This window comes from Haliaeetus albicilla, chromosome 23, assembly GCF_947461875.1.
Source record: "Haliaeetus albicilla chromosome 23, bHalAlb1.1, whole genome shotgun sequence".
NCBI classification, from domain to species: domain Eukaryota; kingdom Metazoa; phylum Chordata; class Aves; order Accipitriformes; family Accipitridae; genus Haliaeetus; species Haliaeetus albicilla.
Genome location: NC_091505.1, coordinates 15,079,614 through 15,104,961, shown reverse-complemented (window position 1 = coordinate 15,104,961; position 25,348 = coordinate 15,079,614). Strand labels below are relative to the sequence as shown.

The 25,348-nt window shown below is 56.2% G+C and overlaps 2 protein-coding genes across 19 annotated transcripts in view; both read left to right on the top strand.

Annotated features, from left to right (window-relative positions):
- MED12 (mediator complex subunit 12) overlaps positions 1-706 on the top strand; it is a 37,552-nt gene extending 36,846 nt beyond the window's left edge. For all 15 annotated transcript variants that reach the window (XM_069811307.1, XM_069811311.1, XM_069811304.1 and 12 more), the window contains exon 44: positions 272-706. In XM_069811307.1, coding sequence (XP_069667408.1) covers positions 272-315 — 44 coding nt within the window. In that variant the 3' untranslated portion in view covers positions 316-706. The remainder of the gene's footprint in view (positions 1-271) is intronic.
- A 4,429-nt stretch (positions 707-5,135) lies between these two features.
- NLGN3 (neuroligin 3) overlaps positions 5,136-25,348 on the top strand; it is a 42,702-nt gene continuing 22,489 nt past the window's right edge. For 2 of the 4 annotated variants that reach the window (XM_069811324.1, XM_069811322.1), the window contains exons 1-2: positions 5,136-5,262; positions 24,198-24,942. In XM_069811324.1, the coding sequence (XP_069667425.1) occupies positions 24,465-24,942 (478 nt within the window). In that variant the 5' untranslated portion in view covers positions 5,136-5,262; positions 24,198-24,464. The remainder of the gene's footprint in view (positions 5,263-24,197; positions 24,943-25,348) is intronic. The other 2 variants (XM_069811325.1, XM_069811323.1) reach the window with 1 other exon arrangement.

Genomic DNA, 25,348 nt, shown 5'->3' with positions numbered 1-25,348 from the left:
GTTCCACCACGAGTGATGGAGATACCTCCTCTGGAGAAGCTTCAGGATTGGGACTGGCACATACCTGTCTTCCTCAAAGAATGTGGGGTCCTGACTGTGCTGCTGCCTAAAGGCTCAGACAAATAACCAGAGCAGGGAGTGCCATAAAGGTTATATTTTTCTTCTCACAGCCTGCAACACACTCCTCATACTGTGCTGGTGATGTGGGGAGAGGGATCTCTTTTTCTGAACCAGACCTTGTGACTGTCTAACTCTGTCTTGACCTCAACAGATACACAGACACAGCAGAACAACAACCCATTTGGACGCTACTGATCTGTGGCACTTCAGCCTCATCCAGGAGGGAGACATCACTGTGGACTGGATACAGCCTCTTCAGCCTGACCCACAAACTGGGGCTGCCCCCAACCTCTGTCTTCGGGCCTGTGCTCCCAGTGCTGCTGCTGCCCGTCTCACAGGGAGATGCCAGGAGGATGGTTTTATTGTACAGAGAAAGTGTTTTTATTATCCAATTTCTACAAATGTTTATGGAGATCCCTTGTGGCTGATAGTCTCCCTTCCCACTTTGGTTTCAGTTTTTACTCAGTTTTTAGTATTTTGTTAAAATAATGATTAAGACATTGTAAAATTTTGTACTTTATTTATACCAGATGAACCCCATACTGCAGACGTTCTTGGATGAATACAGAGAGCTTACTTTGCAAAAGGAGTGTGTATTCAGAGCCTGTGTTTCCTCCTCAGTGCTCCTCCCAGTACAGCCCAGCAGCACCTATATACATGGTCTTTATCTCTTTCTCGGTAGAGCTTTTGTGAACAGCTAAACAATTTGGTTTGGGAAAGAAAGACCCCCTTCCCTGTTTGTTTCATGAGCTGGTGTTCACATGCTTGCAAGAGTTTGTACAAGCTGTAGGATTTGTATGTTGATTAAGAGCTTTACTAGTAGTCTGTGGCATGTTCCACCAGGACAGAGGTATAAAGCAAGAGGGAGTTATATTGCAGGGTAATTTTGAGCCCTAGCAAGCCCAGCTTCCCAGCCACAGCAGTTACTGAGATGCTCAAGCTAGTACCTCTGCAGTCTAGGAGGAGCTGCAGACTGAGTGCACTTCTCATCACAGCATGGTTTTGCTGATACGCACCGAGGCTCCTCTGCTAGCTCCTTCATGACAGCCACAGTGCTTTCACTGGATGGGTAATGTGCTGCATTCTCAACTTTTGACCTGGCTAATGCTAGGAGTCTCATTTCTCCATGTAGCAGGCTGCTTTAGCTTAGTGCTCTGCATTCTTGCAGTCTGTTGAACCTAGAAACTGCCATCGCCAGCACCTTTCTTTTCTTTTTGGTTCTTCCTCAGCAATTTGTTTGTGGACCATTTGACCTGTGGTCCCTCTGGTAGCTTTTTCTTGACCCATGTCTTCCTTCTGTCCCATCGGTGTGGGATGTGGTGAGGCTCACAGGGACTCATGGAAGAGCTGCACTTGATCTTAATCTAAGGGCAAATAAACAGTTCTGTAGGGTAGGCCATGGCAAGAAGGCAAGCTTAGGGAGTGGAGAGAAGGAGGGATGTTGGGGCTTTAGCTCTCAGCTGTGCTCAGACTACTGTGAGGGATGTTGGTGACTCGGGGCAGTGCCCCATGTGCTGGCTGGTGGGCCTGTGCCTGCTGCCCCTAGAACTGGAGCTGAGCCCTTGCCTCCCTGGGAGCAGGCGGGTGGCTGCTCTCAGGGGCACAGCTGTGTGGGCTGCCTGGCACCCTGTGCCCTGCTCATCCCTGAACTGCACCGCCCTTGCACCTGTGCCAGGCTCTTGCTGTGTTGTTGCAGGTGGGTTGGAAGGCATTGCTGGCCAGGCCTGATGGAGATGGACACCCTCATTAATGAGGACAGATGTGTGTGAATCCCTGCTTGTGCCCTTCCAGGAGGCTAGGGAGGAGCAGCCTTGGGCTGGCTGTTAGGCCCTCCCTCCCCTTATGCCCCAGGGGAAGCCTGTGTCAAGGGCTCTGCTTGCCTATAGCCTGTAGTGGGTGACCCCAGAGGTGGAAGCCCTGCTCACGGCCGTGGCTGTGTCAGCTAACCCCTGCTGTGTGGGACCCATGGCTGGGGCAGGAGGGCTGTGCTTCCCCCCTATCCTGCCTGGCGTGCAGGCAGGGAGTGCCCCAGGGCCAGCAGAGCCACAGCCTGGGAGAACTGGGCACTGTCTCTGGGCAGAACAAGCCCCTCTTCCTAGTGTGTGCAGCCGTGGCCGGCAGCCCCCTCCTCTGCCGGCCCTGGCAGGCAGCTGAGCCTGCGCCAAGCAGCATCTTGGATGCTGCTTTCTGCATTGCTGCCGTGCCGGAGGTGGGAGGGAGGGCGGCTCTCTGCAGCAGCCAGTGCTGGAGCGGTGTGGCAGAAGGCAGGGTGGCTCTGGGTGGGGGTGCAGTGGGTTGCTGCTTGCACGGCAGCTGTGGCAGAGCAGGGTGCTGCAGGAGGAGAGCACGGAATCGGGTGCTGACCTCCTGCTTTGTGCCCTTCAGGGCCCCAGTGATCTGGTGAAAGCGCCCTAGGGACCACGCTGCCTCACTGGGGGAAAGGAAAGGACATGTCCCTCCCTGGGGCCAGTTGCCTGCTGCCAGGGGACCCTGCTTTATTGCATGGCCTAGCAACGGGGCTGCCCCTACTCTTTCCTCCCACAAAAGGCTCCCCCCAGCCATGCTGGATGCTTGGCAGGTCAGGTCTGTGTGTGATGAGCAGGACTCCAGAACTCCATTGTGGTGACAGACCCAGGGCTGCCAGTGTCCAAGACCCTCTAGCGGCCCAGAGATTTCCAGCGGGTGCAGGAGGCTGCGGGGGGATGTGGGGACTGGGGCAAGACCTGGTCATGGCATGGGGCCTGTTTGGGGACCTGCGCTCCGCCCAGCCTGGCTGCGTGCCTTGCAGCCACCACTGCTGTGCTGCATGTTAGCACTGAGCTGCGGTGGTTTTAAGCACGTCTGACAGCTTCCAGCCCTTCTGCTCCTTCTCTGAGTCGTGGCTAAATGCTGCTTGTGACAGAGCCAGAGGCGACCAGGGAGATTTTACTATATGCTGCCCATTGAGTAACACATGCAGCTGCCCTGCTGTGGCTGCTGGTCCAGGGTGGGGTGTGTGTGTTTGATGCTGGGCTCCCTGGGGCCAGCCCCAAGGGGTGCCTGGGCTGGGTCCACAGGAGGCGTGTGCAGGCGATGCTGCATGGTGTGTGCCCAGCACATGGGGAGAAGCCTGAGGTTGTACAAGGCTTGACACAGTGGGGTGGTTGGGTGGGCAGGAGCAGGTCATGCCCCACACACTCACCCCACCCAACAGCCTGGCATGGGTGGTCCTATGGACTGTGCCCCAGGCAAGGGTGGCTTGTCAGGCACCATCAGAGCTGGTGTTGTGCAAGAAAATCGATCTGAAGCTGGGAGTGGAGCAGCTCTGTGAGCACCCAACCCTCCCTGTGCTGTGCCCGTGGTGGGGAGTGGGCCATGAGGCACCACTGCAGCTGTGTGCTGTGATCTCATCCTGGGCAAGTTTTGCTAGGCAGCGGGATACAAGGAGCCATGGCTGGAGCCCTGCCTGCTGCGGGGCAGCCAGGTACTGGTCCAGGGGCCCGTTCAGGATGCTTCTTAGGGTTGATGAACCCTGGTGGGCACTGGGCAGAGGGTTGTGCATCCATCCCATGGGGTGCTGGACCCCATTGTCTGCTCAAGGGTGTACGGGGTGGCAGCATGCAGCTCACCCTGCGTATAACAGGCCAGCAACAAAATTGATCAAGCTGCCAACCACCAGTGAGCAGTCACTTGGAGAAGGAGTGGGGCAGGAGGGGCAGGAAAGCTCTGACCTGCTCTGTGCATATGCCGGTGGCATGCAGGAGAGCCAAAATAAATGCTTGCCCTTTGCATGCTGCTACACAAGCATCTTAATTGGGAAGCAGTGGCTGCTCTGCGGAGCCTGGGTAGGGTCTGGGTTGCAGCTCTGGCAGCAGGAGGGAAGCAGAGCCCAGCTCTCCTTGCCTGGATTGGAAAGTGTGGAGGTGTCTGCTGGTAACTGTACGTCCTCCTCTTTGATCAGGCATTGCAGCTGATGCTGCCTTGGTTATTGCAGAGACATGTAGAGACGAGACACATCCAGCAGAACCCAAATCCATACCTTGTTTCAAATGATTTCTGTAATCCCATCAGGCAGGACTGAAACAGAGAGGTAGCCCTGCCACGGGCAGAGGCAGGCTGGAGGAGAGGCGGCTCCTGCCAGGAGGCCGTGCGTGGGAGGGGAAGATATCCCTACGCTGGGAAGCAGCATGCCAGGAGGAAAGGGGAATGATAGAGGTGCTGGGTCTTGCTGCACGGTGCTGCTGGGGCCTATAGGGCTGTGGTTGCTGAGCCTACAGCCCGGTGCATGGCAGGGGGGTGGATGGGTGGCAGGGCTGCGCCTGGCCCCAACGCTGAGGCTGGGATGGGGCATCCTCCCGGGACTAGCTGGGTGCTGAGGAGCAATGGGGCAGGCAGGGGCTGCTGCCCTGGCCACAGGGAAAGATGCCGGGGCTGGAAGGCTGCTGTGGGATGTGCCAGGGCAGCACAGCTCAGGGCTGGGGGGGGGGCGGGGGGCAAGGTAAAGGGAACCCATGCAGAGTGGCTGGGGCAGGTACAGGGTGCAGTGGGGCAGGATTCTGGATGCCCAGGATGGATGCAGAATGCCCAGGGCAGTGCAGGGTTGCGCGGGGTGGTGCGGGGATGCCCCCACAGATGGGGGTCGTTTGCTGGGGTGGTGCGGGGTGCCCCGGCGTGTGCAGGTGTCCCGCTCGGGACGGTGGGGGTTACCGCCGCCCCCCCCCCCCCCCCCGCCGCGACCGGTAGCTGGGCAGTGCCGGTGCCGTGCGCAGGGTAGGGTTCCAGGGGCCGTGGGGGTTACCGGGGGTGCAGGTGCGGTCAGTGGTACCCAGCGGGCGCGGTACAGGACTGCGCCGCGCCTGACGGGTGCGACACCCCCTCGGTGCAGTACCCAGGGCGGTGCAGATGCCGGGGCATGCGGTACCGGGCCCGGCCAGCGCAGCGGCGGGGCCGTGGGATGCCCGATAGCACTGATCGGTACAGGTACCGGGCGGCGGTGCCGGCGGCAGCGAAGGGGTGCTGCGGTACGGCCCCTCCCCCGCCCGCCCCCGCCGTGCACGCGCCGCGCGCTCCCGGTGCGGGGTCGGGCCGGACTGAGCGGAGCGCGGGGCGCGGAGCAGCCGCTGCCGCCACCGGCATGGCCCAGCCGCGCCACCGCCCCCGACGGTGAGTGCGCCTCGCCCGGCCCCGCCCGACCCGGTCCGGCCTGGCCCGGCCTGGCTTTTGCTGGGGAGGGCGGCCGGGCGGGATCGGACCGGCACCACGGCGCGGGGCTGGGGCCGGCCGCCGCGGCGGTGATGGGGCGCCCGGGGCGGGGATGGCCGTGGGCCGGTCCCGGTCCCGGTCCCGGTCCCGGGGTAGGGCGTCCGGGGCCGGGCCGGGCATCGGGGCGGGGCGCGGCAGGGGTTAACGGGTGGGGCCGAGCGCGGCGGCGGCGGGTAACGGTGGGGGTTAACGGGGCCGGATGAGCGGCCGCGGCGAGCCGGCGGGTTGCCATGGTGACGGGCTGAAAGGGGGGATTGTGCGCCCGTCTCAGCTGCGCGGCCCCCGCCCGCATCCCCGGCCCGGGGCCGCCCGGTTGGCCCGGTTCCGCTCGGCTCAGCCCGTCGGGCCCAGCAGGGAGCAGGGGCTGTCCCGGCTCGGGCGCTCCCGCCCCAGGGTCTGGGACCCTCCCCGGGGCTGGGGTTGCCGGTGCAGGCGGGGTCGGTTATTTGGGGTGCAGGGATGTGCCCAGTGCTGCCTGGCACGAAGCTGCTGGCGTGAGCATCCCCAGGTCAAGGGCAGGCAGGAGATCCCCTTGGCTCGGTTTATTTGACATAGTGTGGGGAATGACGTTAGACATTGGGCTCCTAGAGCGAAAGGGTATTCCCTGTCTCTCTCTTGGGCAGGGGGCCAGGGCGGAGGCAGGCTCGGTATCAAACAGGGGCTCTGTCATGCTGGCCACGCTCGTCCCTGAGGGGGGTGGTGGGTCAGGCACATGGCGCAGGGGTTGCTGGTGGCTCCACCGATGCGCACTGTGGCTGGAGTCAGCGCCCTTCGCCTGAGCTTGGCTCCGTCACGCTCGAAGCCACTGGGCAGGACAGGTGTGGTGGGTGATGGTGAGTGCTGGGGTCTGTGCGCATCTGGCGCTGTCGGCAGCGAGGGAGAGAAGTGATGAGGAACGTGAGGCCTTTGCCCAGCTAGTCTCTTTCTGGACTGTGCTCTCCCAAATGGTGACACCTCCTGGTGCCTCCGCTGGCAGCCCTTCCCAAGGCCATGGACCTCCCTTGGGGAGGTGGCTCTGGATGAAGTCCCCGGGATGCTGGGATTTTCCTTCCGTCCTTTGAGGGTGCCTCATCTGATGATGCTGCCGGCTCGACCCCAGGCAACGGCAGAGGGGCTGGAGCTGCCCCCATGGCTGGGCATGTGTGGGTGCAGCAAGACAGCTGCCAGCCAGCTTCCTGGGAGCCCCTGTTCTGGTTGTGCTTCTTGTCAGCCTGGTGGGACCCTCCTTCCTCTGGAAACTGGGGTGCTTTGTGGAATCAGAGGCATCTGCCAGCTGGGTAAGGGGTGGATGCATCCCTAGAGATGGACCTGCAGGTTGCCAAGTCAGGGGTCACTCTTAGCGCTGGCAAACGCTTGTGCCATCTATTCTCCTTGCTCTGCACTAGAGCACCTGTGCCAACCCCTGGCACAGGGCTGGGCGCCCCAAGGTCCCCGTCAGAGCAGATTTCCTCCTGCTCCGCACATTGCAGGTGACCACCACCAGAGCTGGTGTCTGCAAAATGGTTAAAGACTGACATTTAGAGGTCACACTTTTAGCATTGTGCATGTGTTTGCTTCATTTGCATTTGCAGTTAGCCCAGCTCGAGGCTTTGCCACTCGCATGTGCAGTTGCCATGGTTACATGTGCAGTCGGGATGTGGAGTTTGGTTGGACACCTGCAAACATGCAGCTCTCAACCTCCAGAGCACCAGGGCACAAGCGAAAGCTGCTGAGACGCAGGGCAGCCTTCAGACCTGGGCGTGTGGGCCCTGTGCAGCGATGCGCTGAGGAAATGGAGTTGCAGTGCCCATCTTGGCAGGGTCTGCACGCTACTGCCTCACACAGCCTCCAACTGCCCATATTCAACACACAGTGTGCATCTAGGGCAGTGTTATTGGAGAGGAAGGTTGAGCCCATGCCAAGGGTGTTGCCCTGGACCTTACATCTGGGTCTGTCTCCTTCCCAGACCTCGTGTAGACACCCTTCTCCCAAAGGGCTGGAGTGAAGGTGTTCAAGAGCAAGACAGTGAGGGCAGGTAGAGCCTAGGAGTCGTGAGCAGAGCTGCTGCGCAGGCTGGCAGTGCCGTGCCCATGGGCAGGGGGCTGCCAAGGCTTCAGAAGGCAGCATGAGAATTGGCAGAGTGCTGTGCTGAGGCTCCAGCTGTGGTGGCTGTGTCTCTCCTGGCTCTCTGTGGGGTCCACTCTGGGTGCTCAGGTCCAACACAGACAAGGACCAGCTCCAGGTGCCTTTTGGCTAGGATCACATTAAGTCTGTGAGCGAGAGCAAGGAGATAGTGACTGCCAAAATGCTTTGGAAGGTCCACACTGGCCTTATCTTTGTGCCAAGGGAGGAGGAATTTTAGGACAGCAGGTATGGGAGGGTCCTCAAGGTCATCAAGTCTCTAAGCTCCATCTAAACTATTGCTGAGCAGCATCAGCTCAGCCAGCTCCTAAACCTCCCCAACCACAGCAGTTCTGCTGCCTCCCAAGCGGTTTGCTGCCATCTTCCCATATTCTTCCTGCTAGGAGCTACTTCTATGCAGTGGGGGGGGAGAAGGGAAGCTCTCTTGGTTATCCAGGAGCAATTGTGTCCTGGGACAGACTGGTGTGGGGTGTCCATGCTGCGCTGGTGGTAGCTGGAAGAATCCAGTAATAGGAGGAGGGTGAAAGGATGATGGGAAGCAGTGGGGATGGGGACATGAAGCATGTGTCTGGGTACAAGCTGCGGAGGAGCCACGGAGGAACCTGTGAAATCTCACAGCAGTGCACAGAGGGGCCGAGTATCTGCCGTCCTGGGACTGTGCACCAAGTGCAGACAGGATGGGGCAGGGACAGCTTGGCTCTGTGCTTAGGGCTTTGAGTGCCACTGGGATTGGACAGTTATTTACTCCCCGTGGGATCCCAGACAGAGATTCCTCCCCTCATGGTCTGTGGTTATTGGCTGCTGCTGACAGTGTTTCAGAAGATGCTTCTTAATCAGGGTCTGGCACGCCAGGGGCATGCATGGGTCTTGGGTCAGCACAGGGGGAGGCGGTCGCAGCCAGCTGGCAGGGGCACGTCAGCAGAAGGAGGCAGGGTGGATTCTGGTACCAGGGTATTCGAGGAGAGCTGGCTTCGAGGACTGTGGCAGAGCTGAGTGGTGCTGCATGATGGACTAAATGCTCTGGTGGTCTCCTAATGTGATGCTCCCCAGAGCTGGGGGCAGGGAGCAGGCTGTGACCATCCCTGTGTGCTGCTGGCCTCAGCAGGATTCTGCAACGCATGTGAGGGGAATGAATAAAAGCTCCTGCAATTGCCAGAGCTGGCAGTTTGAACCCACATCATTCAGGTCCTGGAGTGAGTCTGACTGAGGGGAAATGGGGATGAAGCGGGAGTGGTGGAAAGACACAGGGGCTTCTGGCTGCAACTGCCAGGTCCTGTCTGGTGCGTGCGGTTCCTGGAAGTTTTCCCTGGTTAGGAGGATACATGCTGTTTGTTTGGAGGCTTGTCTGGGTTCAGTAGCAATGTGGTATCACAGTCCATGATGAAACCTGTGTTGCTGCTTAGTCTTGCAGTTGTGTGGGGAACTCTGCCCTTGCAATATACTCCTTTTGCCATGTTGTCTGTCCAGCAGCAGGGCAGGCACGTGGCATGGGGCACAGCAGCTTGTCTGTGAGCAAGACTTTGTGCCGGGGAGCACTGTTTGGGCTGAGACTGCCTTGGCAAGGAGCTCAGGGGATTGTTGGTAAAGAAGCCTTGCTCCTGACACTGCAAAATGCAGAACAGTGGAGTAACATCTGTTACTTTCAAACTGCATCTCAATGTGAGTCTATCCTGCGAGGTGCCTGGCAAGCAGAGCTGAAGCTTTGCCTGGTGGCCAGATGCTCTGGCCATGCCAGCAGAGCAGGTGGCAAAGTTTGGGAAAGGTTGCAGACAGAGTGTGTTACAGGGCTCGTACTGTGTGTGAGCCCTGTTTGAGTCTGGGCCTGGGCTGCTGCGGCTCTCTGAGGGCGGGGATGGTTGGCAGAGGCTGGTCAGGAAGGCCTTTGAGATGGGCTTGGGCAGGGGACTGCTGAGAATCCCCTTTGGCGTGGTGATCAGGGGCTGCAGGGACTTTGCCTTCATCAGGAACTCATTAGCTGCTACTCTAAAGGAGTGGGAGAAGAAGCCCAAGTCTGCAGCATGGCCAAAGCGTCTGCATGCCACTCACTATGGAGGTGGCCATGTCCATCTCCTGGTGCTGGCACCCAGTGCTAAAGGAGTTGTGGAGGTGAGTCTGTGAGTCTGGCTGTCTTCACATCTTTCCTCCTCCCTTACATGACTCTAGGCACTGCTGAGCAACTTGAGGACTCGTGGGACAGTGATGCAGGAGGAGGGGGCAGGAGTTGCTCTATGTCTCTGTCCCTAGAGCTGCCCAGGGGAGCTCAGGAGAGATGTATGGGTGTTGAGATCATTGTCAGTCAAATGCCTGGAAGTTGCAGCAGGAATGGTCAGAGGTCTGACAGCCCTCTGTGCAAAAAATGGCTAAATAAGGCAGGGTTCTTCAGACTGAAAAAGAAACAACAGAAGATGGATAAGATGTGTCTACAGGAGGCCAGGAGAGAAGGGATAGAGGTTAACTGTTCACTGTTTGTTTCCATGCAAGTACAAGGTCACATCAAACGAAGCTAGCAGGAGGTGCCAAACAGGAGAGACATTGCCTCTCACAGACGTGCTATGAAACTGTGGAAGTCCTCAGAACAAGGGGTCGTGAACAGTGAAACCTTATATTGGTTCCAGGAGAAACACGATAAATTCAAGAAGGATAAGAGGTTCTCCCAGAACCAAAAAATACACCCAGATCCATCTCTGACTTGGGCAGCTGCTGAGCTGCAAATTGCTTCTGCTTCTGACTACTGGCAAAAAAGTACATAGGGCAAGGTGGACCCTTGGTCTGAGCTGTTGTTTTCATAACATTGTGCCTACCAGGGAGGGTGGAGCCAAGAGTGAGTGCTGGGCTTTGGTAAGGAAGCATGGGTTTATCCCCATTCAGCTCTGTGTTACTTTGCTTGGCACAAGGTGACAGATGCCTGCTCAGTCCGGCTTCCTCGCTGAGAGTGTGGGATGCTCTCCCCACGTGATGGAGGTGCAGCTGGTGGGAGAGGTGGGACCTGGGCTAAGCACCGATCCTCTGCCTCAGCATCACAGGACCCTTTGCTGGAGACTTCTGACGGACTTTTGTCCACTGAACAGTTAATTCAGTTGGTTTGCAAATGGATGGCAATATCCCTTCCCTCCTGTGTTACCTGGCAGTTCTGCTTCCTCTGGTTCCATGGGCACAGGGGCACCCACCCAACACGCTGGCAGCAGAGCTGGAGTCTCATCCTGGCATTGTCCCAGTTCCCTGGTACTCGCTGCATGTGGTGGGCACTATGGGATCAGCAGGGATCTGATCTTCATCTCCCCCTCCTCCAGTCCCCTGGCTCTGTTCTCATGCACATCAGGAAACATCAGTCTCAGTTTTGTTCCTGGTTTTATGCCCAGATGAGAAAAGACTCATGTCCTGCTACCAGTGAGGGTCCAGTTCAGCCTTACGTCAGTGTACATGGGGTGCCAGAAGGCTGTCCCCCAGCTCCTTGAACAGTTCAGAGACATGCAAGTACAGAAGGGAGGTATGAGGCTTAGCTTGGGAGAGGTTTGCTTCTTGTGGGAGAAGTGGACTTGGAGAGGAGGAGGCAGGGATGAGCTGGGGATCTAGCGGTCCCCAGTGGGCTTTGGGTGCGGCACAGCAGGATGACGCCAAGTAAAGTTGAAGCTCACGAAGAGGACGCTGTTTCCCATCCTCATGACTTCCAGGAGGACCCTGTCCACAAGGGCTGATGGAATTAGCCAGCCAGCACAATGGTGTCCTTGGAACCACAAAACTGAAATCTGCCCTTGGCTAGCAGCCGTAAGGGGACAAATCCTGTGCCTCAAGACAGAAATGATCTCTGTTTCTGTCTCATCACCATTTGGTGTCTGTTGCTGCTGGGCTCTCTTGATGAGGATCTGAGGTTGCAGACTTGGGTAGGGAGCTGCTGTACTTTGATGCTTATGACCTTAAGAGGAGCCAAGTGGTTACCTGCTTTTTGTAACAAAAACCTCCTCCCATGTCCACTGGGAGCGATGCTTCAAAGTGGGCATCTGTTGAGGCAGAGCTGTGCTCGGGGACCTCTGAGAAGCAGCAGGGAGCATGGGAGCCTTCTTGGCACTGGAGGTTGCCTTTCCTTGGCATTGCTGGTCCTTGCAGCCTGCCTGTATGTCCTGCTTCATCCTGGTCTGCTCCCTGTGGAGAGGCAGGGCATCCCCAGGCTGCCTGATTTGCTCTGGTCCAGCTTATTTCTTAACACTAGGCAGCCTTTACAGTAAAACACATTAAAGGATTTTTTGCCAGAGGTTTTAGGCTTTCTACTTTTTTTGTGCTTGAAGATAGAAAATATGGGAGGAGAAAGCTACAAGGGAAAATAGAAAATATATTTTGGATTAAATTTGAACAGGCTTCCCTCCTAGCTGCTGGCTTGCCTGGCCTCCAGTCCTTAGCCAGCCCTGGTTGCATGAGCAAGAGTTGGACTTTGCAGAGCTGCCCTGGCTGCAGACTGACCCTCCAGCCTAGAGGGTTTCCGTGGTCTTCTGCTCGGTCACACCAGCTTTGGTTTTGGTTTCGGAATGGAATGGCTGATGGTTCTTGCTGAGGGCAAGCTTCCCTGCTTGAGGAAGCTGCTTGCCTTAGTTGAGTAGAGGCTGTTGTGGACTTGGGCTGGACCATCTAACTGCTTGAGGTCCTTCCAAGGTGACTGACACTGCATCTGTCTGGGCTGCCAGCTATATGTACAACCTGTGATGACAGCGATCTCTGGCCGTGACTCCTATATGAACTCTTTAGGTTGCTCACTAGAGCATGTAGCAAATCTGTGCATCTCCAGAGTTCCTGGGAAAGCCTTCAGGGTTTCTGGGGAAACCAGTAACTCTGAGATGGGTTTCTATCTTATTCAGCTGCAGACAGGCATTTTTGGATGCTGTGCCATGCTAGCAGCATGTGTGGGTGGCCGTTGTGCCAGGGACCCAAGTGCTTCCCTTGCCCTGGTGCTGTCCTGAGCATGGAGGCCACCATCAGCACCGTGGCAGCTCCACTGTGGGCCAATGCTGGGTGTGCAGGGTCACCAGCTTTGCCCAGGAGCATCTCCACAGCCGCTAGCCATTATCCTCAGTGCTGGTGCTCAGCGGCGGGGTGGAGCAAAGGGGAAGACAGATGTGGAGGGGGAGGGTGGCTTCTCTAGCACCTGTGCCTTATTCTGGAGCGTGCAAGTGTGAAATTCAATTTGTAGATAAGCTGTAGCTGGTGAGGAACACAGGCCACGGTGTCTGCTGGAGCCAGGCAGTGTCTGGGAGCAGCACGGCCGGCATGCACAGCATGTCCTGCCTGCCAGCTCTTGCGGAGGCTGACGTCACCTCAGAGGAGCAGTGGCTGCTGCAGGACGTGGCTGCTTGACGCTGTGTCATGTTGGCTCTGGGTGAGTAGCCCTGGCTGCCGACAGGAGCCCTGCCAAGAGGTGCTGCCCCAGGGCTGGTGTCCCCTGCCCTGTGGAGGCGAGGGGCATGGCACAGCTGGAAGCGAGAGGGACCTGGTGCGCTCTGCCACCAGCAGCTTGCAACCTGGGTGATGGGGAGGATGGGTGTTGTGAAGAGGAGTGCTTTGGCATTTTCTCGCCTTCACGTTCAGATCTTCCTTTCCTGACATTTCCAGTGAGTCCTGCTTGCTGGCAGGAGCAGAGGGAATGGGCATTATAGTGTTAGCAAACGCAGCTTGCACTTGCCAATGCTCTGTCTTCCATGTGTGTTGCTACCAGTAGTCACAGCTCCCCTTCTCCTGCCCTAGTCCAGAGCTTTCTGGGTTTTCCACCTCTGAGTGCTTTGCAGAGAGCAGCCCTCTGTTGCAGATGAAGAGGCCAGTGCTGTGAGGAGGGGAGCACAGTCACCCAGGCCAGCCATGGCAGAACTGGGACTGAGCAGTGCCCTGGTCCTCAGTGGTGGCTGCTGCTGGGACTGGCTGTGTCCCCAGGCAAGCCACAGTGTCATGGAGCAGTGGGTCACTGCTGATGCCATCTGGCCTGGAAGGGGGCAACAGCATGGTGATGCCAGGATGATCAGTCTGTCTGGGTGTTCCTTGCTGGCCAGAGAGGGCACTGCTCCCCTGACCCCAGCTTGACTCTTGCAATATGGTCAGAAAATCATGTCTGGTCTTTGGTCAGGGCCACTGGCACTAACACACAACGCAGCAGCTTGTGTCAGGCAGGATGTGCTGGAGCACTTGCCTCTCTGAGTAGGGTGATGGGCTGGGGTTCAGCCAGGGTGTCTCTCTGGCACAGGATGGGACCTGCAGCTCTCCTAGCTCTGGGAAGCCAGGGGTCATGGGGTGGCACAGCCCCATATCTTGAGCTCTGGCTGTGTAGGTCTGCATGGAGCCTGGCTGGTGTTTCACGTGAAAGTAGGGACTATTGTAACAAGGTGGAGGTGGTGTGGACAGTGGAGGTGATGCTAGCTCAGACATCTCCTGGGACAGCTTTCCTTAGCATTGCCACCAAGGATCCTGCAGTGAGGAAGTGATTTGGTGCTGGACTGCGATGTTTGGGTTTTCTAGCACCATGAGGGAGCATGCATGGACCTGCTGCCTGCATTGTGACCCTGGAGGGGTGGCTTTGTCGGGATGGCCCACACCCTCTCTTGCACAGGGATTTGCTGTCTGCATAGTCCCACCCTGCTCCATGGACTTGGTGGCTGGGTTGGTGTCCCATGGTACAAGACGGTGGTAACAGGTGGTGCAGGAAGTTGGTGCTTGTACACTGCCAGATAACTTGTAACTTTATCTCTGCACAGGAAAACTGACTAATTATGTCGTGTTTCAGCTTCCATGGTAAAGTTCATTCCTGTTTGTCTCCAACTGTTTTCCTCATCTTTGTTCTTTGCCCTGGGTTTCATTACCTTTAGCGTGCATCACCTCCATGACCTGGTTTACAATTCTGCCCCACAGAACTTTGCTCAGCTGACAAAGAGCAGTGGCAGTGATGTCAGGCAGAAATAGATGGTTGGTGCAGGTGTCAATAAAGGAAACAATCAGCTCTACCACTGAAACTAGAGGTTCTTACAGCCACGGTCTGGATTACAACCTGTGATTAAGTGGGTTTGTCTCTCTGCTTTGAGTCAGTAAAATTGAAACACTGACAACTTATTTTTGGTGTAGCTGTTCCCCTTCAAAGCAGTCTTGGGGTTTGTTGCCCATCCTCTCTAGTCACATTTGCAGGAAGTCTTTGTATTTTAAGCTGCAGTCGGTTCCTCTCTGCCCAGCCCACCTCCTTACATTTATAGAGCCTCCTCCAGGCCATGGTAGTCCATGGAAAGCATTGGCTGTGCACACACTCAGCCTGCGTGCAGCCACCAGTGCTTTCTCAGCTTTCCTTGGAGCATGTGTGAGACACCTTGACCCATTATTAGCACAGGTGGTAGTACGGGTAGGACAGGGCTTTGTGCAAATTGCCCATGGCCCAGTTGGTTGGAGGAGGTCCATGTCCTTTGCATGGCTGGGTGTCCAGAAAGGAGCTTGCTGAACTGGGGTGTGAGAGAGTTTTGGGGAAGGACATTCCATCAGCAGTGGGGTTTCATACTTGCTGCTTAGTGTGGGGCATTTCAGAAATGGGGGTGTCATTTCATCAAGCCAGCCTCTTTGGGTCACTGAAGTCTCCTTTCTTTGTTAAATTTCAAACCTGCTTTTGCTAACATAAAAAATGTGAACGTGTTTGGACTTAGAGTTTCAGAAGCTTGTTGCTCTGAAAAGAGCCTTGTTCTTGTGTAATTGCTTCCTAATGTGGTTCAGTCATAATAATCCATGTTAGCTTAAGAACTGGGGCCCCTACTAGCCACGGTAGTTTCCAAAGTGGTTGTTTGGGAGACGACTTAGGAGCCATTACTCTGGCAGATGTGAGGGGGATGGTGATGAGCAGCTGGGATAATGTCAACGCGTGGCTCGCCAAAGCTGGAGAAGGAAGTGAGAGGAATGCTGCTTGTGCAGACAGCTCTCTCTTCGCTGGGTGAGATTTGCACTCCAGTCGCTAGCTGCAGAGTGTTGATCTCTGATTTGTGAGTGAGCTTATATTGCCTTAAAGTAGGTGTCTGGTGCTTGTTTGTGATGTGTTGGAGAGAAAGCAAGTTGTCTTGGTATGAACTTTGTGCTGGTGCCAAGGGCTTGCTGAAAGCAGATTGTCTGTCAGTTTGCTCCTGAATAGATGTCTGGAAATTCCAGGGTTCTGTGGATGCACTTTTGCATTGTCAGTCACCTGCCTGCACAAAGCAAGAGCTGGAGTAATTCTGCCATTTATTTATGAAGTGCTGTTTCTTCTAGAATAGAATATTTAAGTTGGAAGGGACCTACAATGACCATTTAGTCCAACTGCCTGACCAATTCAGGGCTGACCAAAAGCTAAAGCATTTTATTATGGGCATTGTCCAAAACCCTCTTAAACATTGAAAGCCATGGGGCACCAACCACCTCTCTAGGAAGCCTGTTCCAGTGTTTGACCACCCTCTTGGTAAAGAAATGCTTCTTAAGGTCCAGTCTAAACCTCCCCTGGCACAGCTTCAAATCATTCCCACACATCCTATCACTGGATCCCAGGAAGAAGAGATCAGCACCTCCCTCTCCACCTCCCCTCCTCAGGAAGCTGTAGAGAGCAATGAGGTCGCCCCTCATCGAGTCCAGGTGATGCAGTTTGCTCGGCAGCTATCCTTGCATGTCCCGCCTTTCCTCCAGCCGCCAGACAAACGGCCCAGTGGAGCCCGAGAGAGACCGAGCGCTTTTCCTGCAAGTACTCCGTGCCTTTCAGACGATCTGGGCTGCAGGGCTGGGCTGTGGGTCTGCTCGGAGAAGAACCACCACTCCTTCTCCTGGCGCAGGAGGGGCCGGCGGGAGCGGCGCGGTGCTGAAGGGACAGCTCCCGCCCGGCCCCGGGGGGGGCGGGGGGGACGCGCCGGTCCCACCTCCCCTGCCCTGGGGTCGAAGCAGGCAGGGATCAACGTGCTGGCAGGGATCAACGTGCTGGCAGGGCTGGGGGGCACTGAGCAGCCTGCACCCCCTCACACGATCTTCAGGGAACAGCACAAAGCACCGCCCCATGGTGGTCGGTCCTGCCAGGCCGGACCAGGCACGTTCAGGCTGGGATAAAGCGATGCCACATCCAGTTGTAGTGTGTGCGGCGACACCGTTGCAAGGCCTTCTGGAGTCTCCTCTGGGGCTCTTTGATCTTCCAGGCAGGGTCAGGCTCTCTTCCTTTGCTGCCAGTTGTTCTGGCTGGGCAGCAAGTGTGCGTAGATCCATGCCAAGGCTAGGGCACAGTGTTTGCTGTTTAGACAGTGGTTCTCATTAACCTCTGCCCCTGCAGGGAAGCATTTGTAAATTGAAACTGCAGGCAGCAAGGTGAGGGAGAGAAAAGCTGCATCGTTTCTTCATGCTGGGGTCAGGGAAGCCGTAACATGAGATAATCCAGATTATTTCTATCCAGAACATGGCACTAAATGGCCTACTTCCACCAGCTATCCCTGAGCCACATGGAAACCCCGCAGCCCACCAAGAAGCTGCTGCTGCTCTCCTTTTCACTGCCAGGGATCTGTCCAGGCAGAGCCTCTTGCTCACACAGCAGCTGCTGTCTGTGCCACGTGGCCCTGCCTCAGCTTTCCACCCGACTCCTGGAAAGCAGTGAGTGGGAAGGTCAGTCAAAATCCAGACCAGCTCAAGGTGAGCATGTAGCCCACTCCAAAAGAGCCCAGGCTTTCAAGCATGGTTGTCCTTGGGTCCTCTATAGAAGCTGCCCTCTGCTTGCATCAGCAGTATTGGGTGCTGACCCCAACACCATCCCTGCTGCAGCGTTCACTGGCTGTCCTTCAGCAGCATTGCCAGTCTCGGCTCAGTAACCCTGAGAAACCTCCTGCATTTTTGGAGCTTTTGATGCTAAACAAGAGCTGGAAATGAGCCAGGCTATCTCACCTGCTGTGTAGTGTGCCTTCTGGAGCTGGGCATCGAACAGTGTGCTGGCATTCAATACCAAAAATGTCTGGAAAGGCTGAAGTGTGGGCAAGGAAAAGGTCTGCTTTGCCCCTGGTGTCCTTCTGAAGGCAGGCTTGGCTCCTTCATGAAGGACTAATTAAAGGCCATGGAGCAAATGGGGACAGGCCATATTGCAGCAGGAGGCCATTGGCACCACAGCAGAAGTGGCATTTGAAACTGTCTGTTTCTAGGGATTTTGGGTAACATTCTGTTCTGAATGGGAGCTCTCGAGGATCTTGGCACGTGTCTGGGAGTTGTCAAAGAGCTTCTGTCCCACATATGTTCTTGCAGCATTGAGGAACTTAACTGACACTTCTCACGCGGTCTCTCATCCTCTCCCCAGGGCAAAGGATGTGCAGTGGAGTGTCTCGTAGGCTTCTGATGTTCAGCTTGCTTTAAATATTGGTCGTGCTGTGGGTAGAAGTTAGGAAAGGCAAGTCACAGGGATGTATCTTGCACTTCTTGAAGCAAACAAGGGTGAGGTTTGTGACTGTTTTTCCTTCTGTCCCATCAGAGTGACTGTGGTGCCTAGATATCAGAGGTGCTGCAGATGTGCCTCTAGGAGGAGAGTGAGATGGGGGACACTGGACTCTGGGGGAGACCTCTGCAGAGTGGAGAACAGATGTGATGGGCTCCACGGTGCTGGGAAGCCTCCTAAGTGTTCTGCTCTGTCAGAGCATCCTAAATGCTGAAGGCTTCGTGGCCAAGGTGGCTGTAGTTTGCCCAGGTAGTGACAAATGCTGAACAAATAAGGGCAGGGACAGAACTGCCAGCCAGGGTTGAAGAGAAGTGTAGGAGACGGGGCCAGAGGGGATGCCAAGGGGACACTTGGTCCATCCATCTGCCATGTAGCACCCTTTGCAGATGTGCATGGGGCACTTCAACTTTTCATGGTGTACACTTGACTCTCCTTTCTTAATATGAATGTGTCTCCTACCTAGCATGAAGTTCAATGTCACACTGTTCCGACCTTTTTTACAGTGGCCTTTAGATGTTATAGAACTGCATCCTCTGGCTTGTCTAGACTAGCCCCACTCTTCCAGGCTTTTGTCCAAGGCTTTTTGGTGGTCTTGCTGGTCTCCTGTGGCCCCTCTCAGTTGGCCCAAATCTTTTCGGGAATGAACTGGTTCTCTGGAGGAGAACAGTGTAATTACTTGATGTGCCTTTATGAGCAGAAAGGAGAGCAAAGTAATTACTTCACGTGTCTGTATAAGCTGGCCTTTCACACATCCTACTGTATTTGCCTTTTTTTTTGTGGCAATGACGTGCTGGCTCACGTTCAGTTTGTACTCCCCCGTAGCCCTTGTGACCCTTCTGGCAGAAACGTTGCTGTCTTTTCTTCCGTGGTCTGTTTGTGCAGATTTTTACCTCCCAATGACTTACAGCTCTGCCCATCATCTCTCAGCCCTCTCCCCAGCCTGTCTGGAGTGTGTCAAATTCCCATCCTGGCCTCGAAAGCACTGGGTGTCATGTGCAGATTTTAAAACATAGTCTGTTCTGTCATTTAGGTCATTCATGGAAAAGCAGAGCAGTGGCAGCAGCAGGGCCGCCCTTTCTGAAACCCTACTTGTTCCCTTTCAGTGTAACTGTGAGCCACTGGTAACCATCTATTACTGTGCACCAGCTCCGTGATGGAGCTGAAGTCTTGGGAATTGCTCCCACAGTGCTGTGGGACCAGGAAACATCTGCCTGTGGCATGGATGTGTAACCTGGGGTGGGTCAGAAAAACCCACTGGGCACAATCCATAGCACGTAACCACCAACTTTGTTCTGTAGTAGTATCCTCAAGCATTGACCCAGGCCACAAGCATCAGAGGGTGCAAGCCAAGACCTACTGGCAGGGGGCTGCTCTTCAGGAGCTGCCAGGACACACGGACACAAGCACGTCAGTCCAGTTGTTCTGCAGCTTCTGTGCTCCCCAGGGTTTCCTGTGCGGTTTCTGCAGCATCACAGGCCAGGTGGTATGGGATGGGGGGTTGATGAGAGCCAGGGTCGCTTGCTGGCAGAGGAGAGCAGCTGGCAGGGTAGGGAGGGCAGCTGGGAGGTGCTGCTGCCTGAGAGCTGAGCATCAGCCTGAGGTCCTGGAGCACAGGCTGGTGGAAAGGTTTGGAGCCTGCTTGCCCTGGGGAAGAGGAGGCAGTGGTTTCTCATGCTGTTTGCTGGGTGCATGTCTGTGCTGGGATGCATGGGCTGTCCCCCAGCCACCTCTCACCATGATACAATGGGGTCAGATGGTGAGCAGAGCTGCACAAGGGAGAGTGGCCAGATGGTGCAATGGGACCTCCTGTCCACTTGCTGTAGGGAGGAATCATCCATCCGTGCCAGCCAGGCGGTTTGAGGTCCCAGTCTGTCCTGGCTCTGGACCACACAGGACATAGAGCCACAGCATCAATGTGATGAGCTTGGGGTTGGGTCAGCCTGGGTGCTCAGAGGCAGGAGGCTGGACCCCGATGAAGGGTCCGATATGAGGTCAGGCTGCCTGCTTGCATCTCCTCGGCCGTCTGCCAGGAAAGGTGTGGATCCGGCTCGTCTGGCTGGTGTTGAGACGCCTGACTGTGCATCTGCGAGGGAGGCTTCCAGAGGATCCCGCCTGCCCAGGTTTCCATGGAGAGCGTCTCCATGTTGAGGAGGGAGCTGTCTGGCAGACAGTATGGCTGTGGAAATACCGATAGAGCGTTTGTTTTCCAAAGCACATGAATAACATTCCTAACAGCTAGCAGCCTCACTTCCTCCGCTAACCCCACCAGTGGTCTGGCAGAATGACCTGGGATGCCTGTGGTGTCTTTATCCTCCCAGCTCCTCACTGCGCGCTTGCCTGAGCATCCCCAGTTTGGCTGTATCTGCCCAGCCCGGCCCAGTTTCCCTTCCAGTTGGCAGGCATGGCTCCTCCTGGCGCAGGGCTGCAGGGAGGCAGCAGCCATTTTCGCTGGGAGACACATTTGGCTTCACTGCTGGAGGGAAGAACGGGAGCGCTGTAGGTGGCAAAGCTGGGGAAGTTTTGCTCCCACCTCCTGTGGGATGTGAGGGGAATCATTTCCCTGAACAGAATGTCCTTTCTCGGATCTCCTGGTTATTTTGCATGCTTTGAAAGACCAAGGGGAAGCTTATGAGCTGTTGAGGCAGCAGGCAGCAATGCAAGGCGCATGCAACAGCCCCCGGTGAAGGGGGCTGAGCTCGGGTTTTCATGGCAGTCTGTCAATATTAAATTAAGGCTAAATTCCCATCCTAAATGTTATGTTAACATGAAGTTACATCAGAAAGCACAGAGCACAGAGCGGCAATAGGAGGGTATAAGATGTGTTACAGGGGTATTGTAATCATCCCAAATGAGGCTTTTGAAACCCAGGGAATTCCAGATTTAGGGTTTGCATCATTTTGGGGGGTTTGTAATTGAAAAACAATCCAAACATAGAAAGGCTTAGGAGCGTGTTGCTGAGATTGTTTGGGTGCCTTTATTCTGTGCTGCAGGGACATGGGCAGATGGAGGGAAAAAGTCTTTAAAAAATGATAGAACCAAATGTGGAATTACAAATGTTAAAATATCATGATCTGGATTTGAGTGTTAAGGCATCGTGACTCTCCAGGATAACATTAGGGCTGCTGGGTCTTAACTGTGTATCTCCATATCTGGACATATTTGGCTATCGCTAACATAACTCACCTCTGTGCCTGATGCTTCGTAAAACTCATGATTGGAGACAGTTGCAAGTCCTGTAGCATCATTTTATTTAAGTTAAGGATGTGTACATGGAACTTAATTCTATGATAGCTTATGTTTTTTGTCTTCAAATTTCCATGGTTTTTAAAAGCTATTGAAAGAACCATGGATGGAGATTAAACAAAAACCCAAAGGAATATCATCATAACGTAATTCTGAAGAGCTGTAGCAAGAAGCTGATTTTTGGCTGTGTTTTGTAAGAAGAGATTCCTCACTGTGCCAGGACAGACTGGTTATGCTGGGTGCACGGCCACACCAAGGACGCAAAGTGGGTGGTGAATTCAGCCCTAATTTTGCAGTGACTGGTGTGTGCAGCCCAGCTGGGCAGCTGCGGGCTGCAGAGTGGCTGCTGTCTGGTGCCCTGAAATCGGTTGGCTACAGGAGTTGGTGGAGCAGCAATGCCCACAGCAGCATGTGGCCGCAGCCCCGAGGAAGCTCTCAAGTCAGGAAATCAGCTGGTAAGCCACCGCTGGCAGGGCTGTGGTGTTCCTGCAGAGGGAGAACGATGACGAGTAGGTTGAAATGACTCTGCAGGGAGTTGTGGGCACTAGCATAAAGACTGGAAGCTGCCTGTAGCTTCCAGTCATACAAATTAGATATGACAGTCATTAATAATTTGGCTTTATCCTAACACGTGGTACCCAAAGGAACCTGAGCAGAAGATTTGCACTGGGCAGTTTGCCTTCCAGCAAGTCAGGCAGAGCGGTGGGTCTGAAGCACCTTTGAGATCCCACTTGGGAATGCAGCTTTGGGGGGGTTCTGGGCCATCATTGCACCCCTGGGATGTTGCTGTTAGGCAAACGTCAGTTCTCTGCTGAAGGAGGAGCATTGCTGCAAGGAATGTTAGATGAATTATGGCTTTCTTCTGGAGCTGGGGGCAGAGTGGGGCAGCCAAGGCACTGCACTGCAGAGGCAGCTCCAGTGGTGGTGGGGCAGAGCAGAGCTTGGGGTCTCTGGGTGCCTCAGCTGTATTTCTGTCCCTCAGTACACCTTTTGTTTCTTAGGCTTTGGCAGCTGTTTGGAGGATAATGCAGCAGGGTCATGCTCCTGCCAGGTGTGTTTCTGTCACTGCCTGGTGGGGCAGGAGGAGATGGAGGGGAATGATGCACAGGGGTGACGGGGGTCAGGGGTAGAGCAGGATCAGCCCCGGTCATGATATCTCAGCCCTCAGATTGTCGCTGTGCTGTGGATGGGGCAGTAGGTGCGACTGCTTCTCCTCATCATTTGTATCACCCTCCCTGTCTGGCTTTACCTCTGGTCCCTCCACAAGCTCTGGAAGGTTGCCTGCATGCCCAGCCCTGCGAGGCCTTGCTGCTCGGGTGGGCTGGATGCAGTAACATGATTTTCTGGGCTGAGTGTTTCTTATTATGCCTGTCATACCCTGATTTCTGAGCCTGCAGTGTTCCCTGGGCATATCAGGAAAGCAGGCACAGCACGGGCCCATTTCCTTAATGACCAGCAGTGAGTTGCCTGCACATGTGCAGTGCAGATTTGAGACACCCTCAGTGTTTTTTTGTTTTGTTTTTTTTTCCTGCGGATTTTCCTCATTGAACGAGGTGTTCTCCGTTTGTGGAGTCCCTGCCCAGCTGAGCCTCCACCAGAGCCATGTCCTCCCATCTGCATACAGCCCTTATTTTGTGCTCCAATAATTCCAAGGCAACTCTCCCCTGAGCCTGGGAGAGATTTACCAGGTGGCCATGTAAGGATACTCTGGGGCAAAATGGAGGTGCCCCGCCACTGCTGCCATCTCCCCCAGGGTAAGGACATGTGGCTGAGGCAGGACGAGCATCCTCTGACTCGCCACCAAGCAGTGCCTTTCAGTGGGGACTGGGCTGCAAAGCCACCTGCTGAGGTGCGGAGCCAGCCTCCGGCTGATGCTGCTCTTGCCCAGCTGGGGTGAGGGCAAGCACCGGGTGAGCGCAGCCTCCGTGGCTCCCCTTGCCCAGGTCCCCCAAGAGCAGCGGTGCTGGTGGGGGGGAGGTGGGGGGGCCACTTACATAAGCCCTGAATGCGGCAGGCGGTGCGGGGAGGTGAAGGGCAGAGCACTGAAAATCCACACAGCCTCCAGCAAGGGCTCCCTGGCGCAGGAGCTCTGCTCGCTGACATACATCCGCAGGTCCCCATCTGCAGCCGCTGCCTGCAGCTCCCTTCCTTCCCCGCAGACCCCACAGGGGACTGCCACATCTGCTTCTCCCCTGCTGACAGCCCAGTGTGGGGACGTGGGAGCAGAGCTCTGTCTCTCCGGGGCTTGCTTGGGTGGCCAGGAGGCAGCTGGAGCAGGGAGGGGGTGGCTGGGAGGCTGCCGTGCCAGCGCAGGGGGATGCTGCCCAGAAGCACTCTGGCTGTTCCCGTCCTGCCTGCTCATCACCCAGGTTGTGCCTGAGGTCTCGCCGCTTCAGCCAGTGGCACATGGAGGGAGAAAGCTGGCTGGAGAGCATGTGGGCGGGTGAGATGGGTGTCTGGGTAGGACATGTGGGTCTAATTTGCAGGGGTGTGAGGTGGGGTGGTGGCACCTGGGCAGGGGAGCGATACTGGGATGGAGCTGAGGTGAGGAGCACAGACTGCATGGCGTGGGAGCACAGGCAGCTCTGGCTCAGCCAGGAGGGGAGAGGTGCCAGCAGGCTCTTGTGCAGGGGCCATGCTGGGCAGCAGCGGTGGTGCCTGACAGGTTCCTTGTGGGGAAGGATGGTGCCAGGGAAGTGGCACTGTCCTGCTTATCTTGGCACCCATAATCTGCTGCTGATACCCTCCTGCAGCATGGGGCAAGGATGCTGTGCTACTCACCAGGGTGGCTGCAGAGCTCACTCAGGCAGGGCAGGGCTGGCCCCCAACCGCCGGGCACATGCTCTGCAGGCGTGGACAGACACAGTCTGTGTGTCTGCATGTGGTCTACTTGTGCTGCTCACCCAGAGCCGCCTGCCTGGGTGGTGACAGAGCCAGTGAGCACCCATGGGTGGGAGGGTGTGGCCAGGGATCCTGGCTCCTTCTGTGCTGCAACTCTTTGACTCTTCCCAGAGCAAGTCTGCTGTTAATTCCCTCCATCTCTCCACAGTATCAGCAGTCCCCTCCAGGCCAGGCCGTTGGCAGGGAGGCAGCAGCAGGCAGCTGGCAGGCTGTGAGGCGTGGTGGCACATCTCCCTGCATCCGTGCTCCCAACTCACCCAGCAGAAGGTGTGGCTGGACTGTGCGTTCCCGACTCCTGGCTCTCCTGCTCCATCTGTTCCCGGTGGGCAAATCGGAGGCTTGGTGTGATGGGGATGCCCTGAGCCCTCGCCCCAGGAGCTTCAGGCCTGGATGTTGGTGCTGCTCCTCCCGGACGATGTGGCTGATACTCTGGAGAAGCCCTCTCTTGCCCCCCATTCTCCAAGTGCCTCAATTGGTGGCTGGCTGGGACCTGCGTCTTGCCCTCTGGGTCCTGAGCTTCGCCTCGGCAGTTGTGCAGATGGAGGGCCAGGTCTACTCGCCAACTGTCAACACGCACTATGGGAAGTTACGGGGGGTGCGTGTGCCACTGCCCAGCGAGATCCTGGGGCCTGTGGACCAGTACCTGGGGGTACCTTATGCCGCTCCCCCCATCGGGGAGAAGAGGTTCATGCCCCCCGAGCCGCCACCATCCTGGTCGGGCATCAGGAACGCTACCCACTTCTCACCAGTCTGCCCCCAGAACATCCACAACGCCGTTCCCGAGATCATGCTGCCCATCTGGTTCACCTCCAATTTGGATATTGTGGCCACATACATCCAGGACCCCAACGAGGACTGTCTGTATCTCAACATCTACATCCCCACGGAGGATGGTGAGTCCCCGCCGGGGTGCCCGCAGGAGGGTGGGGGGGGCTGCTCCGCCCCTCCCCAGCAGTGGTTGGTCTCACCTGGGTGTTGTGTTTGAAGCATGTGGTTGTGGACCCTGCAGCATGCTGTCTGTTTGTGGAAAGCTTTCTCTGGCCACGCAGCTCGCCCTCTTGCCCTCAGCTGCCATCTCTGTCTCGCGTGCTCCTGCTCCTCCACGCCTCCCGGTCCCCCCCTCCACCTCCATGGCATCGTCACGGGTTCCTCTCTTGTGTTGCTAAATCTGAATCCGACTCTCTGACCGCAGATCCACAGAGCGACAAGCTGGTTTGTGCTCCCCAGGCGCCGAGTGCCAGGTTCTGTCTTGAGTTGGTTCGGGTTCGTCCTTCCTCCCCCCCTTCCCACCCTCCCCAG